This window comes from Sabethes cyaneus, chromosome 3 (genome assembly GCF_943734655.1).
Source record: "Sabethes cyaneus chromosome 3, idSabCyanKW18_F2, whole genome shotgun sequence".
Taxonomy (NCBI): domain Eukaryota; kingdom Metazoa; phylum Arthropoda; class Insecta; order Diptera; family Culicidae; genus Sabethes; species Sabethes cyaneus.
This window is the reverse complement of record NC_071355.1, coordinates 229,642,682-229,662,847: the sequence shown is the minus strand read 5'-3', so window position 1 is coordinate 229,662,847 and position 20,166 is coordinate 229,642,682. Positions and strand designations below refer to the sequence as shown.

General features: G+C 39.8%; 5 protein-coding genes across 6 annotated transcripts; 2 read left to right on the top strand and 3 right to left on the bottom strand.

Annotated features, from left to right (window-relative positions):
* Window positions 1–881: 881 nt before the first annotated feature.
* LOC128742172 (mediator of RNA polymerase II transcription subunit 15) lies at window positions 882–3,592 on the bottom strand. Of its 2 annotated transcripts, XM_053838427.1 has the most exons (4): window positions 3,454–3,592; window positions 3,245–3,384; window positions 2,581–3,189; window positions 882–2,484 (listed from the first exon to the last, which is right to left on the bottom strand). In XM_053838427.1, the coding sequence occupies exons 1-4, from the start codon at window positions 3,510–3,512 to the stop codon at window positions 1,055–1,057; spliced, it is 2,238 nt and encodes a 745-aa protein (XP_053694402.1). In that variant the 5' UTR covers window positions 3,513–3,592; the 3' UTR covers window positions 882–1,054. The 2 variants fall into 2 exon arrangements, with proteins under 2 accessions (XP_053694402.1, XP_053694401.1); XM_053838426.1 differs by having other exon boundaries at window positions 882–3,189.
* Window positions 3,593–5,583: 1,991 nt separating this feature from the next.
* Window positions 5,584–6,426, top strand: LOC128740849 (zinc finger protein 239-like). Its single transcript, XM_053836418.1, has one exon. The coding sequence runs from the start codon at window positions 5,584–5,586 to the stop codon at window positions 6,424–6,426; it is 843 nt and encodes a 280-aa protein (XP_053692393.1).
* Window positions 6,427–6,737: 311 nt separating this feature from the next.
* LOC128743679 (uncharacterized) lies at window positions 6,738–8,011 on the bottom strand. The gene is made up of 2 exons (XM_053840302.1): window positions 7,839–8,011; window positions 6,738–7,773 (listed from the first exon to the last, which is right to left on the bottom strand). Exons 1-2 carry the CDS (start codon window positions 7,959–7,961, stop codon window positions 7,144–7,146), a joined length of 753 nt encoding a protein of 250 aa, XP_053696277.1. The 5' UTR covers window positions 7,962–8,011; the 3' UTR covers window positions 6,738–7,143.
* Window positions 8,012–9,029: 1,018 nt separating this feature from the next.
* Window positions 9,030–10,935, bottom strand: LOC128743441 (uncharacterized). Its single transcript, XM_053840019.1, has 3 exons — window positions 10,655–10,935; window positions 9,198–10,566; window positions 9,030–9,137 (listed from the first exon to the last, which is right to left on the bottom strand). The coding sequence occupies exons 1-3, from the start codon at window positions 10,796–10,798 to the stop codon at window positions 9,046–9,048; spliced, it is 1,605 nt and encodes a 534-aa protein (XP_053695994.1). The 5' UTR covers window positions 10,799–10,935; the 3' UTR covers window positions 9,030–9,045.
* A 2,409-nt stretch (window positions 10,936–13,344) lies between these two features.
* Window positions 13,345–18,017, top strand: LOC128742986 (zinc finger protein 865-like). Its single transcript, XM_053839487.1, has 5 exons — window positions 13,345–13,508; window positions 14,609–15,322; window positions 15,380–16,265; window positions 16,335–16,768; window positions 16,989–18,017. Exons 1-5 carry the CDS (start codon window positions 13,392–13,394, stop codon window positions 17,898–17,900), a joined length of 3,063 nt encoding a protein of 1,020 aa, XP_053695462.1. The 5' UTR covers window positions 13,345–13,391; the 3' UTR covers window positions 17,901–18,017.
* The last annotated feature ends 2,149 nt before the right edge of the window (window positions 18,018–20,166 follow it).

Sequence of the window (20,166 nt, the reverse complement as noted above, 5' to 3'; positions counted from 1 at the left end):
ATTGCAGTCTGGTTGCCGGTCTAAATCCCATTAGTTTATCCCGAGGGTTCGGAGTATCACTTAATCTTTATTAGCAAAGATACTCCCAACGACTGTAAATAAATCATTATCTATATAGGATGAGTTTGGTACGGGAGGTCCACGCATTCTTCCTTTCCCTTGATTTCAAGGAGTTCAATGGAATTAGGTATTATTTGTGGTTCCACTTGATTCCTTGGAATTCTCTCTGCGGTACATGCTGCAGTTGGCCTGGTCGTTGACGTTGACAAGAAAAGTGATTAATTCAAGTAGTTATCATTTTTCAGGATGCTTTCAAGAATTGGTTGCGTAAGTGTGAGATTATATTATATTATAGATTAAATTATTGCGTTTTTTTTTTGTTGGAATAATAGTCACTTTAACCAGCTTGGGTCATTCGTGACTTCTGCGGGGTTGGGATTTGAATCCGAGTCCTCGGCGTGAATGCTGACCACTACGCCGGGATTGACCCCTAATATTGCGTTTTGCTTATGCTTCTTGTGTCATACTTCTTATCGGCAATTTAGTTGTCTGGATTATTTCATGACCATAAATTAAAATTGTGCATAATATACCGGGAGTGTAGCCCGACGTAAAGTTTTGCGCTACAGAAACAATAAGTTTTGAAATTTTCTGGCTTAAAAAATATTGGAGCTGTATTTCCAGCATTACTATTACCGAATTCTTTGGATTTTGGTCTACATTCCCCAATATCTCGCGGTAATCCATCGTAACCCGAGACATAAATGAACATGTTTTCTTGCGGAAAAAACTACCTCGTTGCATAGTGTTCTTTTAGTTCCAATTATTGTACTTTGTTCTAATATCATTCAAAAGTGTATTTATTTAGTTTATTACTGCTAATTCGTAGAATAGAAACGAAAACAAATTAATCATGCAATGAAAATGATACACTAGGCCGTATGAATAAAACAGTTTGCTTTTCTTTTCCCGAGTAAATCTAATGGGAGAGTTTGCTCTAACTCTTTTATTCATACGGTCTAATTGGAAAAGCACTTACCTAAACTAGAGCATATTACATGCCGAGCAGCACGCTGGTGGCACTCGGCGCCACCTGGCTGGGATTGGGGGCGCAAGCCTGACGAACCGACATTTCCCAGCTATCTAGCAGATGCGACAGTGAAAACATCTCCGGCAACTTGCAGATTCTGGCAAGGAAAGACTTCTGCACTTGAATCAGAAACGGAGTTGCATTATACTCTTGCTCGATCAGCGTACAGCTAGGCGAGATGAACGGATAATCCTCCGGAATGGTAACAGCAACCGGCGGAACGCACGGAAGATGTTTATCGTCCAACCAGCAGATAAGCTTTATAGTTTTGGTGCCACCAACGGCACATTGATCTAATGAAACCTTGAATTTTTGATCCAGACGGGCAATTTCACCCTGCAATATGTGTGGAATCTCCTGTGTGCCACCGGAGCTTGAACCCAAGGACTCTTCAATTGCTAACCGTGGTTGCTTAGCAGGCGTTGGTAGGTTTTTTATATCTGGACCAAATAAAGCCTCCAAACAAGGGCGGAATGTGCGTTGAAGTGTGTGGTTTCCAAGAGAACTTTGTAGATTAGCGGAAACGGCTTCAACAAGCGGATTGTTGAGCGGTGTTTCACGCATCGAGCCGAGCTGGCTGGTAAGAGCAGCTTCGCACTTGTATAGCGTTTCCAAAGGAATACGCCGAGTTGGATTGCATAGTATTTCCAACAATCGTTTCAATTTACCGATTTTATCCACATCGTCATTTTCCATTCTCGCAATCATACGTTTGAGTGGTTCTATGTACTTTGTCAAAGATCGATACTTCTCGCGGTAAAGTTGTTCATCCTGAGGATTTAAAGGACTAGGTGCAGCTCCACCTGGTTGACCTGGTGTGTTCAGAGTAGAACCAGGAGATTGTCCAATGTTCCTAGGAGGAACGCTACCCATTTGTGGGCTAGGAGAAGGAATTAAAGCCGGACTTGGAATCATCTGCCCCGGATGGGATTGTGGTCCCATGGATCCTGGTCCAACTGGTGACGGCACCGATGGAGAGGGTGATTGACGTAGGAATTGGTTTGGAGTAACACTGCGTACCGCTCCGCCAGGATAAACTTGACCGCCACTCATCATGTCCTGTGGTTTTCGAATCATAGAATTCGCTCCAATGGGTACAAAATTTGCTTGAGAACCCCCCATTTGATTACCTGGAATGTTTCCACCAGGACCCATCCCTGTAGCATTTATCTGCCCAGGACCAACGTTTGACACACCCTGAGCTTGCTGTTGTTGATTACTTTGCTGTTGTAAATTGCCAGGTCCCATATTACCGATTCCCGCCTGCGCCTGCTGTTGAGCAACTGCCTGTTGCTGTATTTGCGTCATATTTCCTCCAGGGCCAGCAACTCCTGAATTCATCTGATTCATCTGTCCTGCAGCCATACCCATTTGTTGTTGATTTGGATTCATACCTGGAGGTAATTGTTGTCGAATTACTTGATTTGGATTAACACCCATATTATCCATAGGACTACCACCGGTCATTTGACCCGGTCCTTGATTCATACCAGCTGAGTTCAATTGTTGACTTAAAGCGTTCTGGTTCATCTGAGCTCCGGGGTTCATTTGCATTCCGCCCATCGCACTCATTGGATTGATCTGGTTAGAACCGCCTGGACCGGATCCTTGCTGTTGTCCTGGTTGCTGCTGACCTTGTTGCATACCCGTTCCGCCCATCTGATTTTGCATCTGCATAGGATTCATTTGACCCATTTGATTCTGATTACCAATGCCGACAATTTTTCCTCCGCTCATTCCGCCGGGTCCCATAACACCACCCATTTGATTCGGCATTCCTGGTTGCCCTGACATCATACCACCCATTTGATTGGGTCCTCCCATGCCTACGCGGTTCGCTCCTTGCATCCCGGCCATAGCGCCCGTCATCGGCATCTGAGGACGATTCAATGTCTGTAGCAAATTGGAAGCATTGCCAGCGCCCATTTGACCACCCATGGGGCCTCCCGGTCCCATTTGTCCGCCCATCATTTGCGGCCGAGTGCCCTGCGACGCCAGCGTCTGCAAAGCGTTTATAGGATCCGGCATACCGCCCTGCTGGCCGGGATTGCCTCCGTCTTGATTTGAGCCTGCCACATTTTGTGGATTTTTCTTCGAATCTTGAATGATAAAATCATAAATTTTGTGTGAAAAGGTTAAAGAAAAAAAAATTACTCATTTCGCGGACGTGAAGAATCAAACGAGCGACATAGCCAAGGTATTCGTCTTTGGTGCGGGCTTTAGTGAAAACGTGATTTTCCATTTCAAGACCATTTTTGCTAGATGTCAACCCGGATTGCTGGATAGCTTCATTGCTGTAAAATAAAAATGAAGGCACTCAGAAGATTACAGCTTGGCAAGCCCAACACTGATAAATGTCTTACATCTTGTTTACTACGCTTTGCCGGAAGTTTGATGTTTTCCAAGAATTATCATCAGCCATTTCGATATGTTGCTGCTTTGTATCGCAACACTGTTAGCAATGATCAAAGGGAATTATTTCAAAACTAATTTTAGAAGCTTGATGAAGTGAACAGCGAAGGCAAAGACTAAAAAAATTTCTACAGAACTGACTACTTTGACAGCTAGACCGCACGAAACATACATAAAAGCACGAACAGCGCGAATCAACCGGGTGTTACGGGCGTTACACAAATTTTGGTTTTGCGGGGCCACCAAGGGGTTCCCAGCCTTTCCAACAGTAATGAAGTAATTTGCGGTTTCGTCTCTAACGAGAGTGACATTAGCTGGACTTCGTTAATGCTGGAGTAAGAGGGGAGCAGAGAGTGGAGGAGAGGATCCGGGGATCCGGGAGTTTGGAATTTGATGTTATTCATATTATTCCTACTGCAATAAGCGAGCGAGGGCCACAGCTAATGTCAAAAAATCTTTATATGTGTGTATGTGTTTATATGTTTTGATCAAGACGATAGGACGATACCCTACAATCCTACCGGTCACGCTCTGGGCAAAACATATACGATACCTTATAAGTTGCAGCCTGCAACCTAATTCTGTTCTGTTAAATTTTCGTGTAATTTGATCTCAGTTTGTATGTCGGGCAACGGGGCAACGCGTTAAGCTATGTTTATAAAGCGAGGCCAGTACTTTTCTAAGCATACCCTGATTTTCTCAGATCCTAGCAAATGAAATAACGAAATTTTAAATTTTTAGATCTAAACGTTACAATGGAAATGGTAAACGAACCAAACATTCAACATCGTTGCAGAATATGCCTAGCTTCGGAAGCAGAAGAGTTTGTATCCCTCCAGTGTAGATGCGACTCTCTTCAGATGCGATTAATAGAGGAAATGATGCAGGATCTTACCGGCGCAGAGTGTACGCCGGCGAAACAAAACGACGGGTTACCGCAGTACATTTGTAAAGATTGTTTCGAATCACTCTATAGAGCATGTGCGTTTCAAAATCGTGATTTCGTGATGAACCGGCACTTGAAAAATCAGTACCTATTAAGAGAGGTTAAAATAGAGTCTCGTTGCCGGATATGTGCCGTAATCGGTACAAACAAGCCGTATTCATTATACCGCATTTACGAAGAAGGAAACGTTATGATTTCGGATATGATGGAGCGGATTTTTGGTGTTTCAAAACCAAATGATCAAGATAAGCTCCCTCAGAACATTTGTGGCAAATGTTTCCACCAATTAGTTGATGCATACAAGTTCAGAGAACTGATTTTAAGGTCGAATATGCAGCTGAGAAGTGAGAGCCGTAATTTCCTTTTGTCTAGTAGCGTAAAGAATAGACCAATAAAAGCTTTCCAGTGGCGGCTGCCGATTAAACAAGGGCAGATAAAAGGTGAAATCGATCCTCTTATGTATCTAGAGTTACACACGGAGTTTGCTCCATTACTTTCGCAGTTTTATATCATCGAGGAAGCAGAACTCTATGATCGGTTGCAATTTCACGGCGTTATATGCTGTTGTGGTGAACTGTACGAAAGTGAAGAACGACTATCTAGGCATCGAAAATCTTGCCCATCTATCAAATGTCCTGATAGTCTAAAACGGTTTCAATCCGCTGGTGATCTTCAGAAACATCAAGCAATCCAACACCAAAAGTTATTCTACCGGTGTAAAATTTGCAACATCCTAACAAAGGAGCGTTCTGATTTAGAATTGCATTGCGAATTCACCAGATTTCATGTATTACTGGATTCATCTGAAGAAGAAAGAAAGAAATTTGATGAACAGATTGAGACAGTTTATAAACCAGACAATCGGTGTTGCGAATGCCACCAGCAATTTGATAACGGCTCTTCATTGATCGATCACGCCAAAGAAATTCACTTCAACAATGTCGAGAAGCGCTGGTCATTTGTGTGTATGATTTGCTACCGTAGTTTTTCCAACGGACGTCTTTTATTTGAACATCAGCAAACATTCAGCGGGACAAGAACATATATTTGCAGAAGAGATGATTGCCAATTTAAAACGAAGCAAAGGGCAGATGCTAAGAAACACATTGAAGTAGGGTTACACTGTACTGTAAACATGCTTGTAAAGGCGGAACCAGAGAGAGAATCTAGCCCGGAGGAATACTTTTGCTGTGTTAACCGATGTCACGAAGTTTTGCCGAGCAGACAAGATTTGGAGAATCATTGTGCCAACGAACATAAAGAGCAGATAACCAGTAATAGCCTTTTAAGCAAAGTTCTAACCGGGTTTAGTTGTCCGTTGTGTAAGCGAAGTTTTTCAAATCAGAGCATGTTAGAATCTCACATTCGAACGCAAACGAAGCGAAACTACATTTGTTGCAACTGCGGCAACAAATATGCAACCCGAGAGTCCCTAATGAGTCATGAAAAACGTCACGCTGTACGGTCCGTGACGTTCTCTTGCGAAATATGTGATGCCAGGTTTCGTGAAAAACGGACTCTTAATATACACATTCGTCGTGATCATGAGAAAATCCTTCCGGAAGCATGCCCGAGCTGTGAGAAACGTTTCGTTACCACAGGTGAATTACGAATGCACATTAAGCTGAAGCATCTTAAACACCCGTGGAAGTGTACAACTTGCCAGAGCGCATTTGCTACCAAGCAATTACTACAAAAGCACACGAAGACTCACACCGATGAGAGACCATTCGAATGTAAGTATTGTCCAAAAACTTACCGGCATGCGCCAGACTTGAAGCGGCATGAAATGGTTATTCATCTCGGGGAAAAACCATTCCGCTGCGAACTGTGCCCGGCATCTTTCGTTCGCAATCGTGACCTGCAATTACACATGACGGTGCACACGGGCAAAAAGTTTTACACGTGTTCAATCTGTTCATTTTCGACCAACAATAGTAAAAAACTGTCCATACATTACCAGGAGGAACACCTGTGAGAGAAGGGTTCGTTGTTTATTCGATCATATACATAGAAGCAAGCTGTTATAAATTTTTGATGTTCTTGCCGACCATTTGAAGATTATACCTGTTTGATTTAGTACCTACAGTTTTGTAGTTCACTCTGAATGTTTAAAATCTGGAACAAAGGTGTTTTGACAATATTTCATTTCATTGATCAGTAATCCGTGTAAGATAAATGAGGACTAGGGCAAGATTCGTCTATAAGAAGCAAAGTTCTACTAAGATCGGTATCGCATCGGTACAACTTTTTTTGTCTTCGTTTTTATGTTTTTTTTTTGCGCAGGGTTTGCACTGTTTTGTCTAGCCTTCTGTTGGAGCCATTAGAATCTACAATGCAAACTGTGACAAAATTCATATTTAATAGCCTTTTAGTTTTTATTATGACGAAAAGAAAGTCCGGAAACATTCACAAATATTCGATAAGTTTTTGAAACAATGTTTGTCCATGCTTTCATTGAATGCAACATTGATTGTATTTCATCGTTGCAATTGTAAATTATTTAAATTGTATTTGCGTGGAGATTCAGTAGATGAATTTGAATACTGTGTTCAATAAACATAAGGGATTTTTGCTTTAAGCAAATAATCAATTTCCGTCATGACCAGTAGCATGCTTATGAATCGTTCCTGGTTGGAAAGCTAACATCAAAAGTTTAGTGTTATTTCTAGCATCCCCACCAGCACTTAACCATTCATTTCTGCACCAAACCTAGTCCTATAAACGCTGTCGAGTCATGATTAGCTGTATGCTGTACCAGTTGCTGCTGTTGTAACATTTCTACTTCACGAAATTTTGCACGCTTCATTGCTTGCCTTATCCGATCCCGTTCCCTTTGGACGCGTATTTCTTCATCACTTCGGCTGGCACGGCGCTTAGCCTGGCGGACTCGCGCACGTTCACGCTCCCGTTCCCGCTGATCGTCGGTCATTTTGGCACGACGCTTTGCGGTCGACAGCCGTTGCCGTTCACGGTGCGTACGTGCCTCCGAAATCCAGTCTTTATTGCATCTCTTGTGAAGATCGCTTTCAATTGCAGGTAAAATGTCAAATGTGTTAGGATATTCTACTGGAACCGAAAGTATTTCGTTCTCTAATTCGAGTTTTACGGCAACAGAATTGCTGTGGTTCTGGAATGTGCGATTATCATTCGTTCCATGAGAATTAGGTGCCTGTGTTGGATTTTTATCTTGCGCTGGCTGAGGAAACAACTTTGAAAAAATTTCCTCTGATTCGCGGCATAATTGTATGAAGGCGTATGTTTCATCCAGCCGTATGATGCAGGAGTCGCAAAGAAACTGCGGCAATCTGAAGTCCTTTGTTAGCTAGAACAAAGCAAATAACAACGTTAATCATAAAATAACATTCTAAACCATCAAATAAATATTACTATTATTTGAGTACACGCAAATATCAGTTCCTGTAGTTTCAGACCGTGTCGGATGGAAGAACTGGCAATAGGATTTGGATGAGCAATAATTTGTATTCGACAAAGACGACAGAATGTTGACATTGCAATTGTTTTTTTCAGTAAAAATGGCACAAAACTTCACTATTTTCTATATGCTCCGTTGCAGTGATTAAAATAATCTCGTTTTTGATTGTTTACCAGGGCTTGGGGTGGTTCAGGATTATTACTTTTGGCTGCGTACTTTTGTTATGTCTCAGCATTTTTGTTGGATTTATTGTGATTTTCTATACATTCATCGCAGATGTATGACATGTCGGTCGATGTTGAAAATTCGTATTTGAGTTTGGGGCTGATAGATATCATTTCTGAGTTATATGTTTGAAACCAGTCGTTGACAATTCGGGAACAAAAAGTAATGTTATCGTGAAATTTTTATTTTTACCATTGAAAATCGACTAAGAAAATAAATTTCATGATTTAGCAAGTGATCTATTTCGATATTTCTTAAGGTCCTATGCATGTACGCATATGTTGCACTCAAAGCGGAAAGAATGTTAAACGTGTCATTCGAACCGAGTATATCGAGCCAACTTGATTCGTACGTGTTTGGAGGCATTCATAGAGTTATAGCATAGATCTAGAGTGACTGTATACAGAGTGGCGACAATGTCAAAATTGGAATGATAATTATCTGTCAGTGTCATTCCAATCGAGCAGACGACCTATCCAACGCGTATGCAGGAAAGAGAAAGAAAAACCTTGGAAAAACCGCATTGCATACATTTGGGATGACTTGTCGCCACTCTGTATATAGTCACTCTACATAGATCATTTTCCAATTGAATGGAGCAAAAATGTTGAAGATCGATAACCAAATTTCTGAGTTTGGCCCTCAAAACCTTAAGTTTACTTTTCACGACGCTCGCATTTAGATTTTTTTTTTTTGAAATATGACATTCTACCATCCCGTCAGAGAAAATCCTATGATAATAAAACATGTAAATAGGTAGTAAAATGAAAATACGTATTTTAAACAATGACGTGACGAATTCCTTTGGCCTAATTAACCAAGAAGAATCATTTTAGGAAACGAAATACATCCTTCTTTGTCACGCACAACTTTATATTTTAATCTAAATATTGAACAAATATTGAAAAAACTAAATTAAACCTTAAGATAAAGTCGTCAACAATATACAAAATCATCGTTTTGTTTCGACACTCCAAATTTGCTTCTTCTCTGTCTAGTGTTGTGCGACTCCGTCTCAACCGGCCTTACTGAAAGCAAAGAAAATGGTTCAATGTATGTATTCCAGACGGTTATTTACAATAGTTTACTGTTGCCTTCTTTGTTCCTTTCGTTGGTAGATCGATTGGAGTCGTTGGTCGGACTGCTGTGCTGCGGTGTTTTACCTGTTATTGAATTGTTTACACTCTGCGATTTATTACTTATAGTTCTATTCAATTCAATTCGACTTATGTCCAAAGGATCTGCTTCACCACCACCCTCAGTAACGCAATCGGTTTCTTCTTTAATTTCGGTAAGGGCTATTTCTTCTTCCCATTCCGTATCAATAAACTGTGTTGTCTGATTATTGTGCTTTTTTACATGCAAAATAATCATTTCATTCATTACAGTGTAGAAATCACATTCGTTACAACGGAATCCAATTTGAAACTCATCATTGGCCAATGCTTGAGCAGTTTGAATAGGACGAAAGTTTTTAACGGGTAATTGACATTTAGCACACTTTGCGAGAATCGCATTCACGGCGTAGGTCATCCGACAAACGGAACACATGAAGCTCAAGATTTTGGATACAGAAAAATGTTTCTTTTTGTCCATGTCCTCATAACGGTGTGGAATTAACACACTTTCCGACGCAACCGTTTGCCATTTTTCTGGAGGTGTAGTAGACTGCTGTTTTGGTTCAGCAGTTTTTTTGAGTGGTGTTGATTTTATTAGTTCTTTTAACTCGGATGAAGAAGAAAAATATAATTTTCGAGGTTGGCTCGGACTGGATGTTTTTGCCACCGTCGAAGCTTCATCTAGGTTTGCATTAGTTGGTGTGGAGCCGGCGGTGGTTTTTGCAACCTGTGTTGATTTCTTCCTTGATACAGTTTTGGTCGCGATATTCGATGATTTACTTTTTGGATTCTTAGCTGCAGTAGTTTTTGAAAGCGTCTTAAACTGGGAAGGTATTTCGTTTAAGCACGTTTTAGACTTCCTTAGTATATTGTTGATGGAAACAGAATCATTGCAAAGTATAGCATCGATGCCTGACTTTCGTTCCTGTATTTTTAATTCTAGTGTGGCATCCTTAGTAAGCGGCTTACGTAAGCTCTCATTAGACTGCCGGCAAAGCGTTCGAAATTCGAATCCAGTGATTAAATCATTGAGACAAATGTCGCAAATGTATCGGGGAAAGTCATCATTTTCAATTATATCAATGCCAGCAAACTGTTGTATCATTTCGCTGATACTTAAAATCTGACCTTCGCAGATACCACCAAGCAACACAAGTTCTGTGGCATCGTGTTTCAAACAAAGTCGGCAACGGTTATATCTATCCTCATCGTTTTGCGGTTTAAAGCGCTTGAAATTTCCCCACGATTGACGACAGCGTTTCCAGCATGCATAGGCCACATCCAGACTTTCCATGCACTCATCACACATCAGCTGTGGTAGCTTATCCATTGTAGAAATCTAAAATTAAATGATTTTTTCAAATATTTGATTTTTGTTGACCCTTTCAAATTTGCTGTAGGGTGAAAAATTTCGAACGTCCTCTTACTGGAATGCCCGTACTGGCAAGAACCATGTGCGCCAGCAACATCTTTTGAGTAGCAGCGACACAAAACAGAGACATCAGCTCATCAACTTCGGTTCGTAAACAAATGCGACAGCGCAGATCTTCGCACTCTTTAGTATTGGACATCTTTATGCAAAAACTTGCCCTAAATTGAATATTACTAGGGGCAACAAATGATCTAAATCCGTTGTAACAATATTCAGTAACAAACGATATCGCGGTACACTAAATTTTTCTGGTATCTGAAGTAAATAGAAATGTTCCGGGTTCCGACCGGAAAAAACAACGTTACTGACTGAGAATCGTTACGGCGCACTAAACAAAGATTGCAGCCAAAATATGTTTAGGCGTTATGACCGTTATGAGAATGGCAAAACATGTGAACAAGGGGTTTCTAACGATGGTGATTACAATGTACCAAAGAATATTTAGATTGCCGATGTGCATAGGATAGTGATTTGTGTTCATCAGGAAAAAAAATTTTACTTCGAAAAAAAAAATTGCAAATGCAATTTAACCACATATTTGTATACGCGGCGAAGTATGCGAACGGTAAATGTCAGCACTGTCTATGCGGTTTGTGCAGTATTCCACCACGCACACATTTAAAAATTTTTTGACATTAGGTCACAGAGAACAGACAATTATGCTTATATAAAATATCATGCAAATGGTGTGTAAACTTTTTAATAAGACACTAGCGACATCTCACATCAGGTGCACCAGTTGTCCAATATCCTCGTTGCCAAATTTAATATATTGTCTTGTTATACTCTGCATATTCGAAATACTGGCTACTCTGATATAAGTTACTGTAGCAACGGCAGTAACTTTGTTTATGTTATTTATTGAACCTGGCTGAAAATCGAAAATAGAAACCAAAAGGCATCTGAAGAATTAATTTTATTTGATAATTACCGGAAATAGGTGTCGTGTTTAGAGTTTTACAATAATTGAACGCACCATTCGTACCGCTTGACACCATTGCGGCGGCACCTGCAGCAGCCTTCTCAACTTTGATCACATTCCAGAGAACCTTACCGTCATGAAGACTTTCGTATAGACGAGCGGGTGCGGAAAGCCGCACAGAATCTTTTTGAACCAAAATGCAAAAAAAGTTGGTTTATTTACACAAAGATAGTTTAACGGATGAGTTAAAAAGGAATAACTCAAGCACTGCTATTTTTAATAAATGTTGTTTACTTTAATTTTTGTTCAACAGATTGCATAAACAACACGCTAGTGCTATAGCGACGCCTTGGTGAAAACATGAATACTTTGATATGCATTGACAGACATTAAAAATCAAAATCAATCCTCTTAGTGATGTGAGCGCCACGTAGCGGGAGCATTACCACTTACTTTCAAAATGACGGTTGAGCTTTTACACACGTAGCGAGTTTAAGATGAATGTCTGTTCTCTGTGATTAGGTGTTGCCCTCGCTGAAGCTGTTTGTAGTAGAAATAATATCAACAACATCCAATTCCAAACTCCCGGATCCTTTCCACCACTCTGAATCTGAACCCCACACATATGAGCCCCAGCTAATGATATTCTCGTTTAGTCGTTTAGTGACGAAACCGCAAATTACTTCATACAGTTGAACTTCGTCAGTGGTTGAACAGAGAATTTAGTGATGCCTTAAGTAGGGCGAATGAGGTATTTTGGCTCACTACGGCAAAAACAAATGGAGTGGGTTAAAATAGAGACCGCGTAACGGATGGGCCAAGATACCACATTTACCCTAATCAGTACATGAAGTAACTAGCATAGAAACAATTTGATTGACACTGTGAATTATTACGAAGAACAGCCGTTGGGTGTATTCATTTCATTACCCCATACATGTGCGCATATATTAGGTTGGAAATGAACAAAATGTTGGCGGTTCATTCCCAACATCTGCTTTTGCCGGTTTGTCCAACATGTTCGGCTGGTTTGACCAGCATGTTCGAACGCTTATGGGGGTCTTAAAACTTGAGGTGAGTTGAGGACCAACTTTTCACTTAATGTGCACGCTTATTCATATTAATTGAGGTCAGATTGAAAATGTTCGTATTAAAGAAAGTCGGGGGCTCACGGTAATCAAGAGTGATGATCAGTAAAGCTGACAGTCAAGCTTGCTAAAGTCAAGGTAAGGTTATCAGAAGTAATTTTTCCAAGAATTTTTCGCAGCGGTGCGTTCGTGAGTTGTAATCGCTGCTGTTGGAAACAGGAAACCCAAGGGGTTTCCAGTAAGGCGTATGAGTGCGTAGTAATCAGAGATTACTTACATAATCATTTACGAATTAATTAGGTAATCAATGGTAATCAGTAGATGATAATCTTAAGTAATCATTGGTAACCATGATTAATTTATAGTAATCACAAGAGATTGCTTACTGGTAATCAGAGGTAATCAGTAAAGTATTGTAATCAAAAGTAACTTTTTTCAAAGGTGCGTAGTAATCATTGCTGTTGGAAACCCCTTGAGGAAATTGTTCTGTGTAACAAATATATATATATGAACCCCTCACTTCAATCATAACAACTGTCACTGTAACATTTCCATTTGGCTGCGTTTGAATTGTTTTGGTTCAAACGTTCTAAACATCTTTAGATTATAATTAAATATCTAATAAAATAAATAGATAACAGGAAGTGTTTTACAAAAGTTGGGCTTGTATATCGATTGTAAGCGAGTGCTCCTAAGTTTAGTTTTGGGTGTTCATTCGAAAAATGTATGATCGTTGTTGGATCTGTCGGCAACAAAAGACCACTGGCTTGGGTTTGTTGTCGCAAATTGGCAAGCAAAATACGATTTCCGAGATAATTAAAGCTGTCGTCGGTATCAAGGTAAGCTGTTTTTTACTAGATATTAGCACAATAAATGAAATTTTCAATAAAATATGAGAATATTTGAGTTGTTTTCGCGCTTATATTGCATCAGCATTGGCTAAATCCCGGTAAGAAATGTCGGTCAGACGTATTTCGGCAAATGCGCACCTTATTACGCCATTTTTATGTCGCTGGCGTCTCAGCTACGCAGCATATGCGAGAAAGAAATAGCAAGTGATCGCATACGTTTCATTCGATAATTTTGGCAGCAAGCAGCTGAATTTATATCAGATATTTCCGGTATTTCTGTCCGAAAAGCGCTTTTTTCGCCCCAAGAAACCTATCCTTAATTCTTTATATTGATAATAATAGGGTAAAATGTCTTTTATGTGATTAAAACGTAAAAAAAACAACCAGGTGTCGTTTCTTCATGGAAATATCTTCTTTGTGGCGCAAAAAGATCAACTTTTTCACAGCGGAACCCGGCGATATGGATTTTTAGACCTTTTCAGTTTTCTTCATTTCGAGTAAACTAGGGTACAATGCCTTTCTTTTGGCAAAAACTGCCAGAAATAGATGCGTGCCGTGAATAAGCACCGCATCATTGGAATCCTTATAAAAATAATTTTCTTTTGATATCAAAAGATAAAATCTAGCTCAGCGGCATTTTGAGATATACACCCTCATTCTGTATTTCGAACGAAACTGGATGGTATGGTATTCCGCCAGCAAAATCAAATGGACAAAACAAGTCGAACGAAATAAAGACCCGTTCAAAATACAGAATAAGGATGATAGTGATAAAGGTTTTTTTTTCGAAAAAAATCTTTACTGTGTAATGATTTTTGGGTTAAAACACTCATAGAGTCATAATATTATATTGGCTAAATGAAATTGTGCTAGGACTTCTAATAATTTGATCCCAACAAATTGTTTCCAAATAAATATTTTAAAATCGTATTTTTTTTGTTATTCCTTCTATCAGGCTTTGGCTGAGGCCGATGACGGCCCATCCAGCCTAAAATCGTATACATATAAAAAATGTTTTAGTGCTATTTGAGAACGTAAAACTTGCTTGAAGGGCAATAATCTAATAATTTTTTTTAATTCCCTACCAGTTGGATGATTACGTTGAAATTGACCGCCTTGTTTGCAGTCCCTGTGTCGATCAGTTAAATAAAACCTATAAACTTTGGAGACAATGTAGGAAGTCTCAACTGCAGCAAAAATGTGCTGAAGGCGAAGAAGACGAACAATATTTCTGCCGACTATGTGCGAAACACGACGTCGATGAGTTAATCGCATTAGCTTGTGTTTGCGATACTTGGAGTATGAAGGTCAGCGATATGGTTGAGTTTTTGTCCGGGGTAGTCATTAAAAGTGACGATAGATTATCGCCGTACATATGTGACGATTGTCTACAATTCGTAAATAAGGGTTGTATGTTCAAGCAGAAGTGCTTGGAAGCGGAATTGTCATTTCTTAGTCACGTTGCGCGTAAATGGGATATGATGAAATTCAAGGATGGCAGGAGCAATGACCTAGTCGTTGACTTGTATACCACTGCTCTTCCGCGCTGGAATACACAAGAGGGTAATATTACCCACACTTATTGTATGATATGCAGTTTGGAAACTCCATTTCATCTATTCTCAAACACATGCAACGGATGCCGTTTGGAGTACAAGAATTTTGATGACATTATCAACAGTAAAAATATACCTATAGAAATAGCCCAGCTTGAAACAGATTCAAATTCGAATGTGGATGAAATGGAATCCGATTGTTCGATAGATGAAGAGCCCAGTGCTGTCAGTTTATCTCCTAAAAAGGTAGGTTTTATGGGATATGTTTTTCTATCTGTTATCTTGTAAAATTTTCATTTACAGAATCGTGCTGCGGAGGTTAATCATAACAAGCATGCCAAACCACCTCCAGATATCAAAAATTGCTTCGAAGTTGTTGAAAATATAGATGCCATGTACCAAAGAGTCCGTCGTAAGGGACCAATGTGTTGCGGTTGCAAAATTTTTTTTCTATCCTACGCTGAGTTGGAGCGGCACCGCGAAATGTATCATGTTGAAATGCTCGCTGAGGCGGAATCTTGTTTCGCTTGCGAAGGTTGTGGGAGGTTGTTCCGTACCAAAGGTAACCTTAGGACTCACGTGGCAAAGTCAGAACAAGACACATTTTACTACTGCATAATTTGCGAAAAACTTTTTTTTGACAACTATAATTTTAAACTACACAAAGCAGCAATACATGCAAACGGTATTGCTGATAGTGCGGAAATTCTCGATAAGTTTAAAACGAAGACGGTTTTGCGATACAAATGTAAGATGAGCGACTGCAGGAAACTAGAGAAAACCGCTGCAAAATTCCAAAAGCATTACTCTGACCGTCATGAATTAGAGCTCGATAAAGAGGAGCTTATCAATGATCCATCCTACCGGGCAAGAGTAAAAATGCATTATTGCAAGGTGGATGGGTGCAAAGTTGTTTCAATAAGTTTGCCATTTATGATTAGGCACTACTCTGTGTATCATTCAACGCAGCCAGAGAAAAACGTCGGAATTCCGCCTATGACGATAGCTGATCACAAATCAAGTTTTAAACCGGAAGCTCCAGATATTAACCAATTCACCATGATTGATAGCATAGATAACGCAATAGGTATTCTAAGAACCGACAGTGAATTTTGCTGTGGATGTTTCACATTTCATAAAACAGCTGACGATTTACAACTGCATGTTTCAGCAGTACATGATAATAATGGTAAATACTAGTACTTTCAACTATTAAATTAACATTTTTAATGTCATATGTTTTTGTTTTCTTTTGCAGCGGAAAAAAAATTTGCATTTGTTTGTGATAAATGCACTAAAGGGTTCTATGCTATGCCCGAATATTCATATCACATGTCCGTATCTAACAAAGGAATTTACTATTACTGTCAGCCATGCGAGCTATTTCTTTGGGATATGCGGGAAGTAACTCGCCACAAAATGGTCTGTCTTCACCGAGAAACCATAGACAACAAGATTCTGTTCGATACCGTTCCGTGTACAACGTTTGTTTGTTGTGGTTGTAGCGAAAAGTTTGATCTAGAAGACAAACTTATTGAGCATCGCAAAAGCGTTCATCATGATCCACCCAAGCCCAGCAATCGTTGGAGGAACACGTCGGTTTGCAATTTCTGTCACAAACACTTCCAGATGAAAGAAGAACTAGAAAAACATGAAGCTCAGTTTTCTAATACAAATTTATACAAATGCAAGGTAAGTAACTCAGTAAACACACTTTTCCGGTGAACCGTTTTTCGGGGTACTTTTTAATTAAAAATTAGAATATTTAATCTGTTGAAATTAAATATTCTAATTTTTAAATAAAAAGTACCCCGGTTGTATTATAAAACAACATTTTTATAGAATAGCGATTCGTGTTTGTTAAGAAATCAACCATGTTACACAGCAATGTTTATTTTCATTTCATTTTCAGGTTGGCCAGTGCATATTCGAGACTAGAAAAATAGCAGTGATCAAAAAACATGTTTTCACCCGGACTCATCTGGACCCCAGCGGCTTAAGTGTTCCCGTTTACAACCCGCAGCCAACAGAATATGAATGTTGTATTTTTTCTTGTGATTTCGTTAGCATGTCCCATGCTGATGTAGTCAAACATGTGACCGAATGTCATAATAATGCGAAATCGTATAATGCTGTAAGATACGGCAGCCGAAGATTTCCCTGTGAAGCTTGCAGCAAGGGGTATGATACCTGGTACCAGCTACTGAACCATATAAGCAAAAGGCCTACAGTAATTTGCAAATTTTGCGGCAGAAATATGCCGAAAGCAGAACTGGTTATTCATCAACCAGACTGTCCTAAGAAAATTGAAGTCGGTTGTGATGTATGCGGTAAACAGTTTGAAGCAGAAAGACTTATGAAAGTGCATAAGAAAAATTATCACAAAAATGCTCGTAAACGATCAATGGGTACAGTTTGCAACGTATGTGGATTATTATTTACGAATATTAAGGCTCACATGCTAACTCACGGTGATCAGAAGCCGTTCAAATGCAGTCAATGCCCGATGGGTTTTCGATCGAAGATAGCACTTGATAATCATGGTGCCGTTCATACAAAAGAGAAAGCTTTCCTTTGTCGTTATGAAGGATGTACCAGTCGCTATGCTCATGCTACCGATCGCTTCCGACATGAACGACAAGTCCACATGAATATCATGCCGTTTAGCTGTACTATGTGTTCAAAATCTTTTGGACGAGACCGGGATCTGCGACTACACCAGCGGATGCACACCGGGCGAAAGCTATATCCTTGCGATAAATGCAGTGCCAGCTTCGACAAATTAATCGACCTTAAGCGGCACGAGTGTGATGATGAATCTTAGATTTGACTTTTTTTTTCGTTATGTCGTTCTAACAGTAATATGTTATAATTTGCAAGCATAAATACTAAAACGTTATAAATAAAATGGTAAACACGTAAAAATTTGTAAAAAAGAGAATTTGAGTAACCAAAAATTACTCCTGTCCTGGTGTCGATTGTGAAGATTCAGAAATTTTGTATGGGAAAGAAGAGTAAAGTGGTAACCCTTGCAAAACGTGAAGATACTTTAAGGTATATCTGCGATTTTCAACCTTTGGTTTTTGTTCGTGAAGCCTTTTGCGAGATTCACTTTGCTACCAACGAGTTTGCAAGGCCTTGTAGCACCGCACCCTTGTAGAAGGGTGTAATAAAATTAAAAAGTGATTTGTTTTAGATATTTATTTCAGTGTGACTATTTTAGATAGTATTAAGCAACGGCACTTCTGCTTTAAGATATATAACAAGATGAGCATAAGCTGCTTTGTATTAGACAAGGAAAGAATGACCCTCAATATGCACATTTGCTGTCGTTTAGGGTGTGTTCAATATCGGAGAACACAAGAGAGAAAGAGAAACAGCTTGCTTTGAGTTGCTTCGGAATCGAAACTTCTGAATGTGTGTGTCATTGAATTCTCGTTGGAAAGAGAAGTCCCAAAACTGGGAAAACTAAACGGCTCTGAAAGTAAATTTCAGTTTTTGAACGGATACACAGATTATATCGGTTTCGTTTGGTTAAGACAGCCACGACATTAGTATGGCACCCAAAATGTAATATTTTTTGTAGGATTTTATTCAAAAAGTTATGTCTGTTTGTCTGTGGTATTAGCAAGGCAGTAATTTACTTTTGTTTTTCTTTATGAATTTGTTTGAACTTTGGTTTTTATCAACGTGTTTGAACTTTGTTGACTGCTTAAATATTCTTTCAATGTCTACCTTTTTTAAATAAAACTTGAATTTTGATGTCTTACTAAAAAATCTTACTAATAGCGAACTTTTGTTTTCATTTGCTCCTATCTGACAGATCAAATTCATCCAGTTCCAACCCGGATTGAATAAACAAATTCGCTACAAGATTTTTTATGGGGGGAGGGGGGATTGGTTAAAATCTTATATAGGGGGGAGGGCGGGTTCAAAAATGAGGAACAAACCCTTACGTAATTATACGCACAGCTCTTTTTCGCCCGAAATAGGCAAAGTGCATTTAGCAACATGTGGGCGAAGTCGCAGTCGCTTTTACTCTGTATAGGCTTAAACGTCTTTCTAAGGCATTGTTTTAAATGTAGCCCTGCTTCGGGCGAAAAAGAGCTGCATATTCAAATGAGTGTAAGCGAAGTCGCGTCGCGTCGCCGTCGCGTGCACTCTGTAGGCATCCTAAGGCCCCGTACAGAGTAAACGCGACATGAGAGCGAAGTCGTGTCGCGTTTACCCTGTACAGGGCCTAAGGGTACCGCCAGAGTGCAAGCGACATGCAACGCGACGCGACATTTCTTGCTGTAGTTATATGCGCAGCCCTTTTTCGCCCGAAGCAGGACTGTCTAAGGGCCTAAGGGTACCGCCAGAGTAAACGCGATGCGAGGCGACTTCGCTCACATTCGTTTAAATACGAAGTATTTCGTGACTTAGGGTGCCTACAGAGTGCACGCGACAGCGACCTGACGCGACTTCGCTCACATTCATTTAAATACGCAACTCTTTTTCGCCGGAATCGGGGCTACGCATTTAAAGCAATGTGAGCGAAGTCACGGCGTTGTCGTGGCCCCACTCACATTCGTTTAAATACGCAGCCCTGCTTCTGGCGAAAAAGAGTTGCGTATTTAAATGAATGTGAGCGAAGTCGCGTCAGGTCGCTGTCGCGTGCACTCTGTAGGCACCCTAAGTCACGAAACTATCAAGTAATTTTCTTAAGTTAACTACCCAGGTAACCAATAAGCATTTCTAATGCAATTTGTATGCAAACCAATAAGCATTTAAGCTGCCTTAAATGCTATTTTGGCAAAATAAGCAGCTACTTTACTGCTAGCCCTCTTATAGTGCTGACAATGCTTATTTGCAGCTTGTTACCGACAAGAAGAATTTAAATAGCATTGTGGATGCCAATTCACAACAGTTATGCAGCCAGAAAGCTGATAAACAGCAACCTGCAGTTTAAAACGCCAGGGATGCTAATAAACGATTAATTTACTGCTTATATTAACGCTTATTGGCTACCTGGGTAAGGCTTTAGGGTTTGTTTATTGAGGCGTGCTATGCTAACAAGGTAAAAGGAAAGTGAAACGTTATAACTATGT

Bases quoted from the DNA above. Each gene is read 5' to 3' on its own strand.
- LOC128743679 (XM_053840302.1), bottom strand. From the start codon at position 7,961: ATGTCAACATTCTGTCGTCTTTGTCGAATACAAATTATTGCTCATCCA. The intron at 7,774-7,838 runs GTAATATTTATT...GCTTTGTTCTAG, and splicing joins TTGCGTGTACTCAAATAATA to CTAACAAAGGACTTCAGATT.
- LOC128740849 (XM_053836418.1), top strand. From the start codon at position 5,584: ATGCTTGTAAAGGCGGAACCAGAGAGAGAATCTAGCCCGGAGGAATAC.
- LOC128742986 (XM_053839487.1), top strand. From the start codon at position 13,392: ATGTATGATCGTTGTTGGATCTGTCGGCAACAAAAGACCACTGGCTTG. The intron at 15,323-15,379 runs GTAGGTTTTATG...TTTCATTTACAG, and splicing joins TCAGTTTATCTCCTAAAAAG to AATCGTGCTGCGGAGGTTAA. The intron at 16,769-16,988 runs GTAAGTAACTCA...TTTCATTTTCAG, and splicing joins CAAATTTATACAAATGCAAG to GTTGGCCAGTGCATATTCGA.
- LOC128743441 (XM_053840019.1), bottom strand. From the start codon at position 10,798: ATGTCCAATACTAAAGAGTGCGAAGATCTGCGCTGTCGCATTTGTTTA. The intron at 10,567-10,654 runs GTAAGAGGACGT...ATTTAATTTTAG, and splicing joins TTGCCAGTACGGGCATTCCA to ATTTCTACAATGGATAAGCT. The intron at 9,138-9,197 runs GTAAACTATTGT...CTTTGCTTTCAG, and splicing joins AAGGAACAAAGAAGGCAACA to TAAGGCCGGTTGAGACGGAG.
- LOC128742172 (XM_053838426.1), bottom strand. From the start codon at position 3,512: ATGGCTGATGATAATTCTTGGAAAACATCAAACTTCCGGCAAAGCGTA. The intron at 3,385-3,453 runs GTAAGACATTTA...TTTATTTTACAG, and splicing joins CAAAGCGTAGTAAACAAGAT to CAATGAAGCTATCCAGCAAT. The intron at 3,190-3,244 runs GTAATTTTTTTT...TTATCATTCAAG, and splicing joins TCTTCACGTCCGCGAAATGA to ATTCGAAGAAAAATCCACAA.